At 55.4% G+C, this 17,204-nt stretch overlaps 3 protein-coding genes across 3 annotated transcripts; 2 read left to right on the top strand and 1 right to left on the bottom strand.

Annotated features, from left to right (window-relative positions):
• The first annotated feature begins 1,131 nt into the window (after positions 1-1,131).
• LOC110075611 (transmembrane protein 229b) lies at positions 1,132-3,422 on the top strand. Its single transcript, XM_020787026.3, has one exon. The coding sequence runs from the start codon at positions 1,558-1,560 to the stop codon at positions 2,050-2,052; it is 495 nt and encodes a 164-aa protein (XP_020642685.2). The 5' UTR covers positions 1,132-1,557; the 3' UTR covers positions 2,053-3,422.
• A 3,045-nt stretch (positions 3,423-6,467) lies between these two features.
• LOC110075725 (transmembrane protein 229B) lies at positions 6,468-8,106 on the top strand. The gene has a single exon (XM_020787218.3). It carries the CDS (start codon positions 6,799-6,801, stop codon positions 7,282-7,284), a length of 486 nt encoding a protein of 161 aa, XP_020642877.3. The 5' UTR covers positions 6,468-6,798; the 3' UTR covers positions 7,285-8,106.
• Positions 8,107-10,231: 2,125 nt separating this feature from the next.
• On the bottom strand, positions 10,232-16,940 carry LOC110075675 (mRNA decay activator protein ZFP36L1). The gene is made up of 2 exons (XM_072979765.2): positions 16,786-16,940; positions 10,232-14,249 (listed from the first exon to the last, which is right to left on the bottom strand). Exons 1-2 carry the CDS (start codon positions 16,840-16,842, stop codon positions 13,326-13,328), a joined length of 981 nt encoding a protein of 326 aa, XP_072835866.2. The 5' UTR covers positions 16,843-16,940; the 3' UTR covers positions 10,232-13,325.
• Positions 16,941-17,204: the final 264 nt, after the last annotated feature.

Genomic DNA, 17,204 nt, shown 5'->3' with positions numbered 1-17,204 from the left:
CCCATTGGGGGGGGGCTGATTCCTTCCACGGCAGGCGGGGGTGAGGCCTCGGCCTTTAGGGACGCTTCCTCCATGGAGAAGGCGAGCTGGATCTCAGGGAGATCCCCATGCCGAGCCAAGGGCCAGCTGGGCACCTCCGAGAACTGGGCAGCGGTGGGGTGGGGTGGGGTGGGGGGAGTGACCCATCACCCAAAAGGGAGGCCCAAGAGGAGGCCCTTCTGCCTGAAACGGCACGCGCTCCTTCCCAGGACAGAGGCAACCCTAGACCAGGGTTCATAGCCTTTAAACCAAAGCCTGCTGCCTCTCCCTGGGGCAGGAAAGGCTCGGGGCAGCTGGGGGCCGCTACGGAGTGGCTCTGCGGGGGGGGTGCCTGGGGTCACGGCACGAGGGCCCGGCCGCCCTCCTTCGCTGGACTCCTTCACCTTTCGACCTGGACTGAGCCTGCGCCGTTGCTGCTGCAGCAGCTGGAGCACCTGCAGAGTGGAGCCACGGTGAGGTGCTGGGATCGGGGCCTTTGCGGGAGCCCCTTCCTCGTGTTGACCTGGGGGCTGCTCTCCTTTGCCGGCTGTGTCTGAGCGAAGGCCAGGAAGGAAAGGAGGCCACGAAGGGCCCCAGCCTCAAAAAGGTGAGCTGAGGCCATCTCCTCAGCATGCCTGCAAGGGAGGGACGGACAGACCAAGGAGCAGGGCCTCTTGGCCAACCAGGAAGTGACTAACCCAGGAAACAGGGAGCAGCACCTGTTTGTTTCGGCACCGGGGAGTCTACTGAGCACTGCTTGTCCCTCCGAGTGGGGATCAGGAGCTTCTCTCCTGCTGCTCTCACCGCAAGGAGCCGGGAAGAGCTCCTGCCTAGAAGGCCTTCTCTGACTTTTTCCTTCTCCTCTGTGAACAAGGGTCGAGGCTGGGGTGAGTGTGTCCCTTTCTCTACTGGCACGGGGTGGGTCTCCACAGCCTGTTGGCTGTCAGGCAACTACCGGTTGTCTTGAACTCACCCCTGGAACTCCCTGCCACTGGATGTGGTGGCAGCCAAACTGGCATGGAGGAATGTAATTAGAACAATCCATGGAAAAGTGGGGAGGTGGATCAGTGGCTTTGATGGGTGAACCTCCAGACTCAGAAGCAGTCTACCTTTGAATGCCAGGTATTGGGGGAGGTATAGCAAGAGACAGGTTGTTTATGTTTTTGCTTTTGTTACATGCGGTCAATTGGCTTCTCACCAACCACGAATTAATAGCCTCTGCAAGATCCTGTCATTAACACAGCCCTGCTCAGCTCTTGCAGCCTCAAGGCCGTCTCTCCCTTCGTTGACTCTCTCTCCACTCTTGCTTGGTCTTCCTTCTCCTGGGCTTGCAAGCTCTCCTCCTGCTGTAACTCCTTGCCAGTTCATGGGGTCGCCCTAGTACATTTCCTTGGGCTTTTTGTGCTACGGAGGAGGGGGAATCTTAACGCTGATCAGAGACTGGGCATGCGAATCATTTTAGCTCTTGCTTTCCAGGGCCAAGGAAGCCTCTCCCCATCACCCTTCTGATCCGTGTTTCCCACCTGAAGGCCACAGGCCATGGGGAGTGTCGGGGAGCCCCTGAGCCCTCTCTACCGGTGGTACATCTATGCCATCCATGGGTATTTCTCGGAGGTGATGTTCACAGCCGTCTGGGCCTTTGTCGTGGACCGGGACTGGAAGTTCCAGGGCGTCACCAGCATCTGGGCGCTCTTTATCTACGGGACCTGTGCTTTGGCCCTTGAGCGCCTCTACCTCCTGCTGAAGGACCGCTGTGGGCTCCTGGCCCGCGGCACCCTCTACACCCTCTGCGTCTACCTCTGGGAGTTCGGCACGGGCTACTGCCTCCGCCTCTTTGACGCCTGCCCCTGGGACTACAGTGGCTTCCGCTACAACGTCATGGGCCTCGTGACGCTGGAGTACTGCCTTTTCTGGTTTGTGGGCACCCTCCTGCTGGAGAAGCTGGTCATTCACAATGTCCTCCGGCTGAGGTTGGAGGTGGCCCGGAAGCCCAAAGGGAGGCCCGCCTCCAGATTCGGACTTAAGCCTGAGTGATCTCGGTCCAGTTCAGGAAGCCAGGAAAAGTCTCCCGTTTGTCGAATCCAGCCTGCGACTGCCAGCCCTTCCTCTCTTTGGCCGCCTGCTTAAGCCCTCCACACCTTCTTCGGTTTTGGAGCCACTGCTGGGAAGAAGTTAATGGTGCTGTTGTCCTGGATCCATGCGTAGACCGCAGGGTCAAAGCGCCGGTACTGCAAAGCGCAGAAAGGGCGGTGACACCCGTCGGTTAATCCCCTGCCTGCCAGCTCCCCTCTTCCTGCAGACCTTCAGCTGCCATCTTCGCTTTAGCTTCTGTGGAAACAGATTCTCCCCTACAAAATCAAAACAACAAACCAAAACTGTTTGTGGGTTCTCTGTGTTGTAACACAAAATGTTTTGAGGTGCCTTGGGTTGGATCAGGCAATCAAGATCCATTCAGTTTACAAAATACGTAACTCCTTTTGTGGCAATGAAAACTTTTAGAACTGGCTCCTTGATTTGACACGGGACACTTCATGGGCGCATGATGGAGTGTGCAGTTCCACTATACAAAGGCATTGGAAGGCGTGTTGGGGATCTTGCTTTTCGTTTAAAGTCATGTGGTCGTTCCAAGTTTTTCACGTCGTTGTGCGTGTGTCCCCCTGGGGGAATGTTTAATCCATTTTTAAACTGTATTGGGCATCAGTCAAGGGGGCTACGCAGACTGTTGGATCCCTGCCTTGGAGGCTTTATCCTGTGCTACCCCACCCTCAGGTTGCCTGCCTTTCACAGCCTCTTGCTGCTGCTACTGCAACAGTGTTAATTCTAATATTTGTTTCAACTTTTTTATCTCTCTCAAACTGGGATAGTGCTAGATCAATATTGCTGATGCAAAAAACAAAATGAAACAGATCAGACTGCTAGGTTTCCCGGCAGCCGAAACCCCACGATCCTGGCACCTGTTCCCTTGACAAAGCCCACAGACACAAATGACACCGGCCAGAGGCATTCACATAGTATGCCCAAACCATTCAAAGTCAATCAGTTTTACAAGACACTTGAAGTAAATCACTGTCTCACAGCTGAGTAAAATACCTTACCTTTTAACTAAAAAAACCACACGCTTCCTGGGCAAAAAATTATACATCTGTATTCCCTATGTGCTGTGTATCTGGAATGTTAAAAATCAATTTCAAACATGCTAAACTTGATTGAAAAACAGGTTTGGTTTTGTTTGTGTTGAAGAAGTCACCGCGCCCTGACTGTCAGGGCCCCGTCATCCAGCCTTTGTGTCCAAGACAAAAGGACAGAAGAGGGGCCGAGGCAGGTTGAGCCATCCTTGGCAGACGGCAGATGGATTCCGGCACCCTTTCCTCTCACACAGAAAAATGCTTGAGGTCAACCACGTACTCTGCCCAGATCATGTTTTGCAGGCAGGCAGGCAGGCAGGCAGGCAGGCAGGCAGGCAGGCAGGCAGGCAGGCAGGCAGGCAGGCAGGCAGGCAGGCAGGCAGGCAGGCAGGCAGGCAGGCAGGCAGGCAGGCAGGCAGACAGACAGACAGCTCAAAAGGTGTTTGTGTGTTTCCTTGTTTGACTTCTCTCCGGCCTTTCTCCCAGGTGGGAACCTAAAGTGTTCTGCAACCAAAGGGAGGCAGAGCAAAACATGCTGGAGACGACTCGCCCATCCGGCCGGCCGGCCCTTCCCGCCAGTGGCCGCCAGAGGGAGGTCGAGCCGCAGCTGGAGAGCCGACGGTGGGTGAGCAGGAGGGTGATGGCCAAGAAGGCTGAGGGACCCCGAAAGGTCCTTCTGCCCGAGCCTTTGTTCAAGGAAAGGATGCAAGGAAGCAAAGGAAATCCACCCACCCTCCTGGCTACTCATCCACCTCCTTTGGGCCTCCGTCCCAGCCCATTGAGAGAACCGTCTGCCCACATTCAGAGTGTTTGGAGCCCAAGCCCTGCGGCCAACATGAGCGTTTTGGAGCGAAAGCCACACGAACACGTCCCTCTCCACCTGACCTCTGAGCATGTGCAGACTTGGAGGATGGATTCCACATTGATGCATGCATGAATGCCACGGATGCTCTTTTCCATGGACACCAAATGCCACTGGGCACCACAGGCCTCCTGGAACGTGGCTCCCACGCTCGCAGGCATCGGCTGCAGGAGGCTGTGGAGAGAAAGAGGGGCGGGAGGTAGAGGCTCCTGTCTGTCCGTCCAGGATAGCCCTTTTCACTCTTTTAGCAGTAACAAAAGACTCTTAAGGAAAAGAAGTAAGAGGGGGGGGGGGGAGAGAGAGTCTTGTCCCTTGTGATGTTTTGTAAGGTTGTGGAGAGATTCTCAGTCCCCACCCTCACCCCCACCCGGCTCTCTCGCCTTTCTTCCCCTCCTTCTGCCAGTGCATAATTTTCATGGGAACAGCCCCAGATCACAAAGCTCCCCCAGCAGCCTGGGAGGAGAGAAACAGCTCAGCCCCCCCCCCACACTCTTCCTCCCCTCCCCACCTCTTATCCCTTTAAGCAGGGCTGGATTGTGTGTGTGGGGGGGTGGTTGTGAAGAGAGACAATGGCGGCCCAGGAAGCAGAGCCAAACACCAAAGCGAGAAAGCGCAGGCCAAGGGCTTTCAGTCTGACCCCCCCCCCCCATGGAAAGGCAAACTGACTCATCCTGAATGCTCAGAGAGACCGGTGTGTGTGTGTGTGTGTGTGTGTGTGTGTGTGTGTGTGTGTGTGTGTGTGTGTGTGTGTGTGTGTGTGTGTGTGTGTGTGTGTGTGTGTGTGTGTGTGTGTGTGTGTGTGTGTGTGTGTGTGTGTGTGTGTGTGTGTGTCAGAGCGGAGATGCAGGTTGCAGACGGAGCCACCTGGCTGGTGGGTCAGATCCTGTTGGCCTCCGCCCCACCCCCACCCCCACCCCTCGGTTCACCTGCCTGCGCTGTGCCTCTCTCAAAGGCCTGACTGGGGGGCCCATGAGTCCCCCCCACCTTTGCCCCACTTTGCTGATCTGCAGCCATAGAACTGGAAATAGGTCGCGAACGCCTTCCCGCCTTCCCGTCTAACTGGTCCCAGCCCTCAACCCGTGGGTGTCGTTCCAGCATATCTTATCCTTGTGCCAGATACCAGTCTTGGAACACCTGCTTTAAAGAGCAAGCGTCTCTGAGCAGGTACAGAGGGCCTTCCTCTCCCCACCAAAGGACGGAGGTGGGCAGACTTTCAGCTTGTGGACTTGACCCTGTGGACCGACTGGCTCCATTTCCAGCCCTGGGGGCCAAACCCAGCCTCTCCCTCAGCTTTGCAGATTGTTTAAAAGAAGGTGGAGAGCATGAAAGCCGTGGGATGGGAATGGCCGTACTTGCAACAGTAGCTCATTAGCCCAGCTTTAGGAGGCAGGGAGCGCTCTCTGTAATTAAAACACCTTCAAATGATGAGGAAACCAAGGGCAGGAGGGAGTGATTCAGCCATCCAAGGTGGGGTGGTGCCTTTCCACCAACCCAACCACTAGGCTCTGTGGCCTTCCAGACCTGGGAGGAGGTGGAGCCGCTTCTCTGCCTCCTCCTTCTCTCCCTCGTAGCCACCAGCTTATTCCTTCGACTGGCCAGAGGTGGTCCCCATATCTGGGAGCCAAAAGCAGCTTGGGGGGGAAACCGTAACCCTAGCTCCGGGGTAAGTACCCTCCCTTGCGTGGCGTCTGCAGGGAAGGCAGCCAAGGGACCAGGCTAAAAGGGTTTCGGAGTGTGTGTGCAGAGTCTCTCTGTGTGTGTGGGGTGTGTGTGTGTGTTTTCCAAGCAGCAGATCTTCAGATCTTTTTCACCCTGTGAGGCTGACTAAAGAAGCCTTCCACAAGCCGGCACTGACCTAATATTTTGGACTCCAAGGCCTCTCTTGGTTCCTAGAAAAGTTTGAGGATGTTAATGGTGGCAATAACGTGGAGTCCTCCTCGTGTTACCCCTGCATTGTTAAAGGAATTCAGATTGTTCATGTAAAAACATTCCCAGAAAGTTCCTTTGCTGATTTATTAATGAATCAATCTGTTAAATCATTAAATTATGGGAACTGTCATTTTAAATTACTAACCATGGATGGCAATGAATGCAAGTAATAAGTTACCATTACTCTAGAATAACCCTGTCAAAAGTTTAAATACTAAAATAAGAACATTTGAAAATATTGTTGAATCTTGTGACAAATTAGCTGGTAGCAACCTGGTTTGGAACAAGTGGTTTCTAAGCACTAAAGCCGGGAGTTAGACATTCCCTGTTTCCTTAGACAATGGGAGCCTTAACTCATGTTAAGCCATAGCTCAGAAACCTCCCCCCCCCCCCGGTTGTTATAGCTACTTTATATTCAGGGTCATTCTGCTGTATTGCTAATTAACTGGGGCATCCTAGGGATTGACGAAATGTTGGAAAGCCATCGGGCCTTCCACCTCACATCAGATGTGAGGACTCTCCCTCTCAACCACCCAGCAGGAAGCCTCTGGCATCTGAGCAGCCCCTGTTGTTCTCTGGCGGTGGCAGGATCTGGCCTCTGTCCTGGCTTTTCCCCAACGAGGCACCCTCTGGATGTGCGCTGGAGGACGGTGCGATTGTGGGAGGCAAGATTCAGCATCACTGGAGAGCATTTCATCAGAGAACTCTGTTTTTAGGAGTTGGAAAAGTTACTCAGGGGAAGTTACAGTGTCACTGGGCCATCCTGGCTGGGGGTTCCGGGAGTGGCAGCTCGGAAAAGTAACTTTTGCAAGCCCAGCTTGTTCGGCGTGAGCCTGACTGTCTGTCCCCGTCCAGGTCGCAAGCATGGGGAGCCCTCCTGAGCCCCTGCACGTCGTGGGCCGGGCCTACATTTATGCCATCCACGGGCACTTCGCAGAGATGCTGTTTGCGACAGTCATCATGGGCGGCGAGTGGACATTCCCGGGGGTGACCGGCCTGTGGCCGCTGTTCCTCTACGGTGCCGGCGGGTTGGCCCTCGAAGGCATCCACCTCTCCCTGCGGGGCGACTGCTGCCTCCTCACCCGCTGCACTCTTTACACCCTCTGCATCTTCCTGTGCCAGTTCTGCCTGGGCGCCCTCCTGCGGGCCGTGGGCGCCTGCCCCTGGGACTACACCGGCTTCCGCTTCAACCTGCTGGGCCTGGTGGCCCTGGAGCACAGCCTGGTCTGGTTCGTGGGCTCCCTCCTGCTGGAGAGGCTGGTGATCCGGAACACCCTCCGGCTGCGGCTGGAGGAGCCCTGGAGGGCCAAGGAGACCCCCGCCCCCCGCTTCGAACTCCAGAGGGACTGACCCAGGGCTGGCGCGAGCAGGGGGGGTAGCCCAGGCGGACCCCGTGGGAGTCAAGCAGGTGCCCCTTGACCGGGCGGGGCCGTCCCTGGGAAGCTTCTGAAGGGAGAGGCCCCCCTGCAAGAGGACCATGGGGTCGTGCTGCCCCCCTACCGCCCCAGGCTGGGGAGCCACCTTCCTTTACTTGATGCCAACGCACGGGGCTTGGCTGGCCAGCCAGTTCCCAGGAAGGAGCATGGGGTCCCCCCCCCTCCACTGTTCCTTCCACCAACACGCTCAGACAGCTAAAGAATGACCCTTCGGGAAGCACTGTGAAAGGCCGCAGGAGGACAAGGCCAGGTTGAAACCTGCCAACCTGCAAGAGGAGGCCTCGTTGCGTCTTCCGGATGGAGCGAACTTTCTCTGGCAGCCCAGACGCTTTGCTTGGCATCGTTTTTTCTGGGATGAGGGAAGCTGGAGGAGAAGCCGGAGAAGGAAGCAGCACCTGCTCCTTTAAAGCCTTGAATAACGTGTCCGATAAGAGGCAGGCGTTGTGGAGGGGAAGGTTGCCTGGGCCCTCGCAGGGGTGGCGCTGGAGATCCCTACCCACCCCCTCCCCTTGTTCCAGTGCCCCCCCCCCCAGTCGTTCTCTTTCTGAAGGACTCTTCTCTTAAGCAGTCCGGGTGCTCCTCGGCTGGGTGAAAGGAAGCGGAGAGAAGCGCCCAAAGGCCACCCATCCGCCCCACCCCCACCCCCACCCCCACCCCTTTCCTGGCTCCTTTGGTTTATTCGTAGGGGAACTCAAGTGATTCAACTGGCAAATAAAATAATACGGAGGGGAAACAGGACGGTTAGTAAATTGAGCTTTTCTTTGGCGAATGGGATGGCAAAGGCCAAAGCATCCTCCCCCCCCCCCCGGCCGCCGTGTAACTGGGTATTTTGGAATGACCAGAGGAGGAAAGGGTGCAGAAGTGAGGGGCGGGCCAGCCCGAAAGAAAGCTGAATGGATCCTCTTGTGGTTTGTGGAACAGTAAAGGAAGGCTCAGGGGGGGAGGGAGAAAGGGGAACCCCCCCCACACACACTTTTGATCCAAGCCAGGAGGAACAGCAAACCCCCCACCTCTCTTTTGCTGCAGCCCCCAACACCACCACTGCTTCTCTTGGTGGATTTGCCTCCAGGACCCTGAACACAAGCCATCCTCCCAACCTCAGCTGAAGCCCCTGCGCAGGGGTCGGGGGTCGGGGGGGGGAGAAGCGCTGAGCCGTCCTTCCCCCAGAAGCCGGCAGCCCCCTGGGCTGGAGCTTGGCCGTGGCTCTCCTCGCTTTCCTTCTCCGCCCTGTTTCATCAGGTGCCCCACTTAGATGTTCCACTTGCCCAGCAGCACTCTTAAGCCAAGGGCGTGAACCCCGTCCGAGTGGGCAAACTGGATCCACAACCATGAGAGGGTGCAGGAGGCGGCGAAGCCGGTTGAAAGTGCCCACTTGGCTGCCAAGAGGGAGGGAGAGCTCTCTCTGGGACTGGGCTGGCCACCCTCGACCCCTTACCCACCTGGGGAAACAGCCCCCTTGTTTTAATGGACTGATTCATTCCTGGTTGCCTTAATAAGTAAACCTTTCTTCCTAGGGACGTTCTTCCTGTGCAGCATCCTTTGGCTCACACTTTCATCTGTGCCTTGTCTGATGCAAATTGCAGGGTGAGAGACCCAAAACTCTCGGAAACTACTAGCAAATCCCACCCACCCACTCACCCACTCCCACCCCCTGTCCTTCTTCAAGCTGAGGTGGGGGATTTGTCTGGCCTTCCCTCCTCCCAGCCCCTGTTTCCTTGGGGCTAGAGGTAGCTTATTAATTTATTTGAAATATTAATATCCTGCGTTTTTCCCCAAAAGGACCCAAGGTGCCTTGCATCATTTAAACAGTATTTAAAAGTTAAAAACAGTAAGCGTGCAAATATTTAAAAAGAATTAAACAAGTGCATGAACAGCTCACACCTCAAATGCCTGCCAGACACAGAGCACGGTGGGGTCTCCTGGCTGCTTCTCTGGACCCCAGCAGATGCTCCAAGCGCCCCTGAGCGCCTGTGGGCTCCTCCAGTTCTCATCCATCCATCTTCAAGCTCAGCCCCCACTTCTCTGAATTGACAAAGGACTTTAAAAAAAGAGGAAGGGGTGGGATTCTGTGATATGCTTTAGGCCACTAAGTGAAACTCTTGAGAGCCCCCCACTGACCCCTCCCCCTTTGTTTTCCTTCAATGCATCACTTGATGGGAACAGTCCCAAATCGAAAAGCTCCACAGGCAGCCTGGAGAAAGAGGGGTTAAAGATCTCCCTCTCTCTTTCAAACACCCTCCACCCAATCCTTAAGCAGGACTGGATTGCAGGGGCTTTATAGCCACAAACAATGGGAAGTTTGGAAGAGAAAACATGAGACAGACCTCAAGAGTTCAATTTGGGGAAGTCGCTGGGTTGGGGGTGGGGGGTGAGCTCAGAGACTCTTGAGATCATTCGGTCTGACCCCTTAAGGGACGGTGGCTTAACAAGTCAGCCCTGTTTTCCTCCTGGACACCAACGTCTAGCTAGGTGTAAAGTTCACAGCCCGCCATGATGCCCATGACCCCCCATGCCAGAGACCAGATTTCCAGGCAGAAAATCTAGTCTCTGCCGCTGTGTCTTAGAAAGGAAGCATGGTTTCCTTGGGACCAGGAGAAATCCTCGTGGCTCCTGGCTTCCATTGGGGTTTGTTAAAGGCACAGAGAAGCCTCAAGGGAGGAAGTGACAACAAGGCTCCGGGCTGCCTTATCCTGGGTCTCCATCCGCATGGTACCCAGAGGTCATGAGGTTGCCAACGTATTGGGCCCAGCCTTGGATGCAGGATGCAACTCCGTAAAAAGGGCATAACAACCATTTCCAAAAGTGAAAGGGCGCCTGAGAAGAAATTATGCTGGAAGAAAGGAGCAGGTTTAAAAATGATCTTTGGTCCCTAAGCAATCCTGCCATTTATTATTGACATTTTATTACAGTTGAAGAAAATAGAAACACAGACAAACCCATTTAAAAGTCATGCTCACCAGCATTTAAATGGTTAGCAACAGAAAGGTATCTATAAATAAAGCCAAAAAGAGCAATAAGTTAAGACAGAATACTCCCCCTCCTCCAAGTGAATTAAGGCAGATGTTGGCTTTCTTTTAAAGTAATTTAGTAAACTAAGAACAGTTCATATACTTCTATTAAAAGAAACAAATATTTGGTTCCAAATATCAGAAATAAAAGTCTGGGTTTTTTTTGTAAAAAAAAATCACAATAAATAGCTTATAATATATTAAGAATTCAGGCTGGAATTTTGCACGGCTGCCTTGAAAACAATTACATTCAACAAAGTTTCATTCAAATGTTTCTTGTTGAGTCACACCGGAGGGGCCCTGCCTGCTTCAGTTTTTAATCTTACAGTGGTATAAGCAGAGTCTCACAGGTTGATTCTCAGACTCCTTCCCCAAATCCCCACCCTTTGGAAGATGCAGCTGGTACACCTTTAGAGCCAAAGTTTCTCCATGGAGAGCAGAAGGTGCACCACTCAGACTCCTTGAATGCGCGAACTCCCAGAGATGGACACTCGCGGGGGTACTCGATGCTTCTTTCGCCAAAGAAGGAACTGCCTTTTAAAAAACCACACTAATGGGTCTATTCCAGAGGTTCCCGCCCTTGGATCCCCAGGCGTCCTTGGACTACAGCTCCCAGAAATCCTGGCCAGCTCAGCTAACAGTGAAGGCTTCTGGGAACTGGAGTCCAAGAACATCTGGGGACCTCTCCAGGTTGGGGAGCCACTGAGTCAGATAATTAAAGATGGTGTTCTGTGTGTTCAAACTCTGGTTCCAGTGTACTAGAATACAGCGGGGGTGGGTGGGTGGGTGGGTGGGTGGAAGAAGTCCTGTTCATCTGCTCACCTACCCCCACCCCCGTTCTAATGCTGAAACATCCCTTTCCTTCCTCTTCTTCCTACTTCTTGTTAGAATCTCCCAACTGATAACATTTTGATGTTTATCATTTTTAAACAGAACAGTATCCCATGAAAATTACATTTTCTTCAAAAGAACTGAAGAAAATTTCCTTTAAAAAACACACACACACGTGCAAAACCGCAAAGGGTAGCCACGCAGCCTGAGTGTGAGAAGGGAGGCACCTTATTGTCAACCAGAAAAGGCCCCTCGGAGGCCCAGGTGGTCTGCCGGGTGTTTACCAAGCCAAGCTGGAAATAAGGAGATGAGACTAATTAATTCCGGAGACAGACAGACATCCGAGATTGGCCTTTTTTTTTTGAAGGAGAACTGAAGGAGGTTTTTCAAGAAGGATCACCCCTTGTGAGGCAGTCGCTCAACCCACCAACATGTATTTGCAGGATTAGCCCAAAGCTCTTCCAGTTTCTCACTTCCAGAGAAGAAAGTAGAAACACAAAAGGTGTTGTGTCGATGCGCGTAAGGTTGGGAAAGTCGTGGCTTTTCTGGATTACCGTTCCAGGAACCCTTTTGTCAGCAGGGTAGTTTCAGGAAGTGGAGTCCAAAAAAAGCCATTTTCCTTTGCTTTGAGGGGAACCTCCAGCCTGCTGCCAGGCTGCCTGGAGTCTTTTCCGCCTCTTGTTTCTGATGCCTACGCCAAGGAAGTGGGAGCCTCAGAAAGTCAGTGGCCGCCACATGTTGGGTCCCTGTAGGGTGCAAGGTGTGCATTTCAGAGGAAGTGGCCCTGGCAGAACCCAAGAGGAACATCTCCTATTTCTGAGCTGTCTTGAGTCTTGCCCAGCCTTCCCCAGGTGGGTGGCCAGACGGGCAAGGATGGGACTTGTAATGGCAACCGGCACCACAGGGTGGCAGCCGCTCCAGCACCACCTCCCCCCACCCCCCTCAATTCATACAGCACTGGGGGGGGGGGCTTGACCTGAGAAAGGGCACCCTCCTCTCTCCGCTCCTTGATCTCTGTCCAGCCCCTCTCCACGCTCAGACTGGCAGGAACCCTCCGCCATCCACAGGAATCTGAGACATTCACAAGTATCCTGCCGCAGAATATACGCCACACATTCTTTCCCTGCAGCCTGGTCCGGGAAGACTCCCCTGCAGGCGCCCCCACGCCTCCCCTCCCAAAAAGCTAGGCGGCTGCTTTTGCTTCCTTCCTTTTTCTTCCCCCTCCAGGTCAGCACCCAGGAGCTGTCCCTTGGTCAGTTTCTTCCTCCCTTTGTCCCCTACCCACCCTGTCTGCCTGCAGACTGACGCCTGGAACCCAGCAGGTCGGCCTGGTCCTTCCATCCTTCCCGCTTGCCCCCCCCTCCTCCCCAGTGGGATGACCTCCAAAGGAAGACCTTGGCTTGATACTCAAAACCCCTCTACAGAGGACAACTCCCAGATGTGCCCCCCCAGGAGCTTTGTTGCCCCGGAGGTTTCTGAGAGTTGCAATTAAAACAGTAACTTTTCTGAGCCCCCCCAGCAAAACTAAACATAAACAAGCTTAGGGCAATGTTTCAGTTTTTACAAGAAAAGCGAGGAGGGCTCCAGACTCCTCGCCTCCTTTCAGGGAACCACAAAACACACACTTTTTCTTTGCTTCCTCTTAAGATCCCCTGTTGGACAGCTCATAAAGGGACCCCAGGAAGAGCGACAAGATGCTCTCCCCATCAAAACAGACGACGCTCAAGCGGGCTGAAGGCGGACATGGGTTTTAAAGAGAGCTGGGATCCATTGAAGAGAGGTTTTGCTTCTCAAGGGGTCTCCCACCCCCCAGCCCTGCAACCCCCCGTACCCCCCCCCGACCACTTTCCCCTTTTGGTTGCTGAGGCTGTGCAGGGATGGGCCGTCTGCGTGTGCTTTTCTCAAATAGTGTCACAAAACTGCACAAGCTGGTGGCCTGAGGCAGTGGTTGGCGGGCTGTCCCAACCATGAGCGGCAGCAGCTGCTCCTCTTCCAAACTGGATCCAGCTGTCAAGGCAGGTGTGTGTGTGTGTGTGTGTGTGTGTGTAGCTTCTGTCTGTCTGTCTGTCTCCTGCCCTGCCTGCTTCCCTCTCCCCAACCGCCTCCAGGAGCCCCGTCAGTCATCGGAGACGGAGAGCTGGCTGAAGATGGGGAGCCTGCGTCCCGGGGGCCCTACGCCGGGGGATTCGGAGCCGCTGCTTCCTACCGAGCTTCCAGAATCTTCTTGGTCGGAGAGGGAATCAGCAGAGTGGCTCTTCTGAAGCGCCGAGAGGCTGGGGAAAGCAAAAGGGCCGGGTGTCACCAGAGGCGTTCGGCTGGATCTAGGGGTGCTGAGGGAGCCACTGGGGGGTGCCTGGGGGTTCAGGACATCTCCGGGAAAGAAGATTTGGAGTAGACGGGGGCTTAAAGGGGCCGGTGGAGGGGGGGACGCTGCAGCCAGGGGTCCCGCAGCAAAGCCCCCGGAGCCGAGGCTGTGGCTGGCACGCTGGGCGCTCCTGGGCAGCGGGCGGCGCTCCTCGTCGTTGTGGATGAAGTGGCAGCGAGCCCCGTAGGGGCAGAAGCCGGAGGTGTGGAAGGTGCGGCAGGGCTCGGTCTTGTACTTGGGGTGCCGGCTGAGCCCCCGCAGCTCCTCGCTGCCGTGCGCAAACTGGCACTTGGCGCCGTACTTGCAGGTGCCGCTCTCTTCAAAGGTGCGGCACAGCTCGGTCTTGTACCGGGACGACACTGCTCTGGCCTCCCCTTGGCGGCCGCCCTCGAGAGCGCTCAGGGAGCGGTCCAGGCGGAAGAGGGCTTGTGCTTGTGGCGAGCTGGCGCTGGGTGGCTCCTCAGGATCCCGACTCCACTGGGCCTGGAGGGGCCACGCCGGGCTGTTCCGGTCAGAGACGGCGTGCAGGGCGAGGGCCTCCTCCGAGGGGCGTTCAGAGCCTTCCCTGCGAGAAGCTGAGAGGGTAAGGGGGCAGGCCGAGAAGCTGCGCTGGAATCCGGGGGGGATCTCGGCCTCTCTGTGGGCATCTTCATTAGCCCTCAGACTCAAGAAAGTCTAAAGGAAAGAAGGAAGGGAAGAAAGAAGGGGCAAAGGAAAAGGGGGTGAGCTTAGTGTTCGTTTCCATGAAAAAGAAGATGGGAGGCAGACAGGTGGTTGATTTACTTCTACCAAGTGTTGCTTCCAACAGGCACCACTGAGCTACCTTTACTAAAGGAATGATTACGGAGACGTATTGCCGGGTGGTGTGTGTGTGTGTGTGTGGTGTGTGTGTATGGGGGAAGAGTATCTCTGCCCCACACAGACACGGTTGCTGGCGACCACGTGAATGGCAGTGGGCCTGTCCTGCCACCCGTGGTTTGGCAAGAGGCTTGCATTCCTCGGCTGGAGCCGAGGGGAGCCCAGGGAGACCCCCCGGATGCCAGGACCCCCTGAGGCAGAGCGAAGGGGACCCCCTGGAAGGACAGCCTTTGTGCCGCTGGCACACCTTGGCGTCTCTGTGCACCAGGCCAGAAATCCCTTGAGCCTCTGAGGCAGGTGGGGCTGCAAGCAAGCAGGCAAAAGCTTCCCCCACAGAGACACAAACCACCCAGACACAAAGTTAGCCACCGAGAGCGGTCGTAATTGACCAGATAGGCGGGAAATAAATAAATAAATAAATAAATAAATAAATAAATAAATAAATAAATAAATAAATAAAGTTGGCCCTCCCTTTATCTCATCCTGTGGGGCCATATGTTACAGATCAATAATCTGGTTGCCAGGGGAACAGACAGCACAACCCCGAAGACACAAGGAGTCTCTTCCCTGCCCTCCAACACCAACACACACACAAGAGAGAGAGAGAAATTTCCACACTTGAGGGCCCAAATACCAACACGTGGCTGCAGCCTCCAGCGCGCACCCGCCCGCCCCAAGTGCAGAGCACACCGCAGGAGGACTTCCTTCTGAGGGAGCGAATATTTCCAGTGCATTGAGAGAGTTTTGATGAGTTGTGAGATTAGGTGCCTGTTTTGCTTCTTGACAAACCAAACCCCAGCTCTTGATTGAAACCCCGGCTCTGTTATTTGTACCAACTGATCATCATCATCATCATCAACAACAACACAAAGCCACACAACCCAGACACAGGATTAACTGAGGAGGCCGTGGGGTCGTCAAGGGGCTCAGACGAGGACCGCCGGGCTGGCCCTAACCCCTGGCCACGGCTGAGGGCCAGAAGGCGTTTCATGCAACCAACGGAGGACAGCAGCCCAGGCCGCATGAGACAAGCAGACTCTGCACCATTTCCTCAGGGATTTGGCCCCGCTATCCCCCTTTCTTGAAAGGCTCAAAGCACATCACATGTGGTCGTGGTTCTTAGGCCGACAACGCTGGGAGGCAGGCAGGCCAAGGTGATCATCCACACACCAGAGGTTGGGGGGAGGGTGAGCCTAACAGCCCATTTGGCAGGTTCTTCCATGAAAGTTCAGGATGCCAACACGGGGCGGGGGGGCACGGGTCCCGGCTCCATTTCCCCAGCTTTGCCGTAAGAAGCCCCAGGTTCTCCAACCCCAAGGGAGGGCTCAGCATCTCCAGACAGGCCTTGGGCAGGAAGCCAGGACATGCAAAAAAGATGCTGGTTTGCATAAGCCCCCATTTCCCTCTCCCTGTCCTGCCACGAGTAACAGCAAGTTACTTTTCTTGGACTACGACACTCAGAATTTCCCAGCGGTGGCTGTGCTTTCTCTGGAGGATTCTGTGGAAGTTCCCCAAAAAGCACTTCCAACACGTGTGGACTTTTCACATCAAGGTACCCCCTCTGCTGCCACCCCCAAAAAAGAGCACCCCGAAAATTAGAGGAAGGTGAAAAAAAGGAGAGAGAGCTGCCTTGTTTCCTTTCCTCATGGAAGGTCTGGAGGATAAAGTTTGCAAGGAGTTAGGCAGGATTTGGGAGGAGATGTATTTTTTTAAAAGGATATAACACGAAATTTGGCTCTCTTGCTTTAGTAGCAGAGGGTGGGCGGAGAACTCCCCTCCTTAAAGCCCAGCTCCTGCTCCAGGTAATCTCTGTTTTCAGAGGAAGCGGAAGAGAGAGGCTCCCCTTCTGACCTCCTCAGCATCTGACGCCCTGCTGCCCCTAAGGCCCGAACGCTTCCTACTGAGTTTTCTGTTGCGGTGAAAAACAGCTCTGCTCCTAAAAGTGGGTGAGCGGGAAGGCCCAGTGAAAAAGGGAGCTCATGAAGGGCATGTCATTAAGTGCCCAGCAGGTGATGCCCACCCGTCCCCCCCCCCGCCCCCGCTGCTCCTTCGTGTTCTCAACACCTTCCCTTGACATCCCGTCGGAAAACTTGACCAAGAAAGATCTCGCGCCTCGACTAACACCGGCCGGGCAAAGTTACTTTTCTTTGCCTCTCCAGCTGGCGGCCTCCCCCCCCCTCCCGTCGTATTTTAGAGGGGAAAGCAAAACTCAGGCAAAGGGGGGGGGAAAGGCTACGTGGAAGTTGCAAACTTAAATTGCAGGCGTCAAACCCCCCCCCCCCCTGCAAGAATGGCTGGGGCAGCGAAAAGAGTGCGGGCGAGAGGGAGCGAGCCTCCCCGGCCGGGCGCCTACCTGGCAAAGAGCATCGTGCTCCAGCTCCGGGAAAGAAGTGAGGAACCCCGAGGGCATCTTCCTCCCCCCAGGAGCGGCAGCCCCCTTCCTCCACCGCCGCCTCCGTTCCCCCTGGGGGACAGAACCCACGGAGCCCCTGAGGCCGGCGAGGCGCTCCTTAAATGCCCCCCGCCCCGGCCCCGGCCCCGCCCCCCCGCCAAACGGCAGAGACTTAGGAGGCCCCGCCCCCTGGTCCAGATGGGGCGGGGCCGGGCTGGCCGAGGAGGGTCCCGAGGCAGAAGGCAGGGTGTGAAGGAGGCAGGAGGGGCGGCCTTCCTGCACGGACCTCTGCCTTCAAGCGAAGAGGCTGTGCAGGCCTCCGGGTTACGCAGATCTCTTTGGACATGTGCTCGTGATGGCACAGGCGAGGGAGGGCTGCC

This window comes from Pogona vitticeps, chromosome 9 (genome assembly GCF_051106095.1).
Source record: "Pogona vitticeps strain Pit_001003342236 chromosome 9, PviZW2.1, whole genome shotgun sequence".
NCBI lineage: Eukaryota > Metazoa > Chordata > Lepidosauria > Squamata > Agamidae > Pogona > Pogona vitticeps.
This window is presented reverse-complemented; position numbering and strand designations above follow the sequence as displayed.

Coding starts and splice junctions, on each gene's coding strand:
- LOC110075611 (XM_020787026.3), top strand. CDS start 1,558: ATGGGGAGTGTCGGGGAGCCCCTGAGCCCTCTCTACCGGTGGTACATC.
- LOC110075725 (XM_020787218.3), top strand. CDS start 6,799: ATGGGGAGCCCTCCTGAGCCCCTGCACGTCGTGGGCCGGGCCTACATT.
- LOC110075675 (XM_072979765.2), bottom strand. CDS start 16,842: ATGCCCTCGGGGTTCCTCACTTCTTTCCCGGAGCTGGAGCACGATGCT. Junction 14,250..16,785: donor AGCACGATGCTCTTTGCCAG/GTAGGCGCCCGG, acceptor TCTTTCCTTTAG/ACTTTCTTGAGTCTGAGGGC.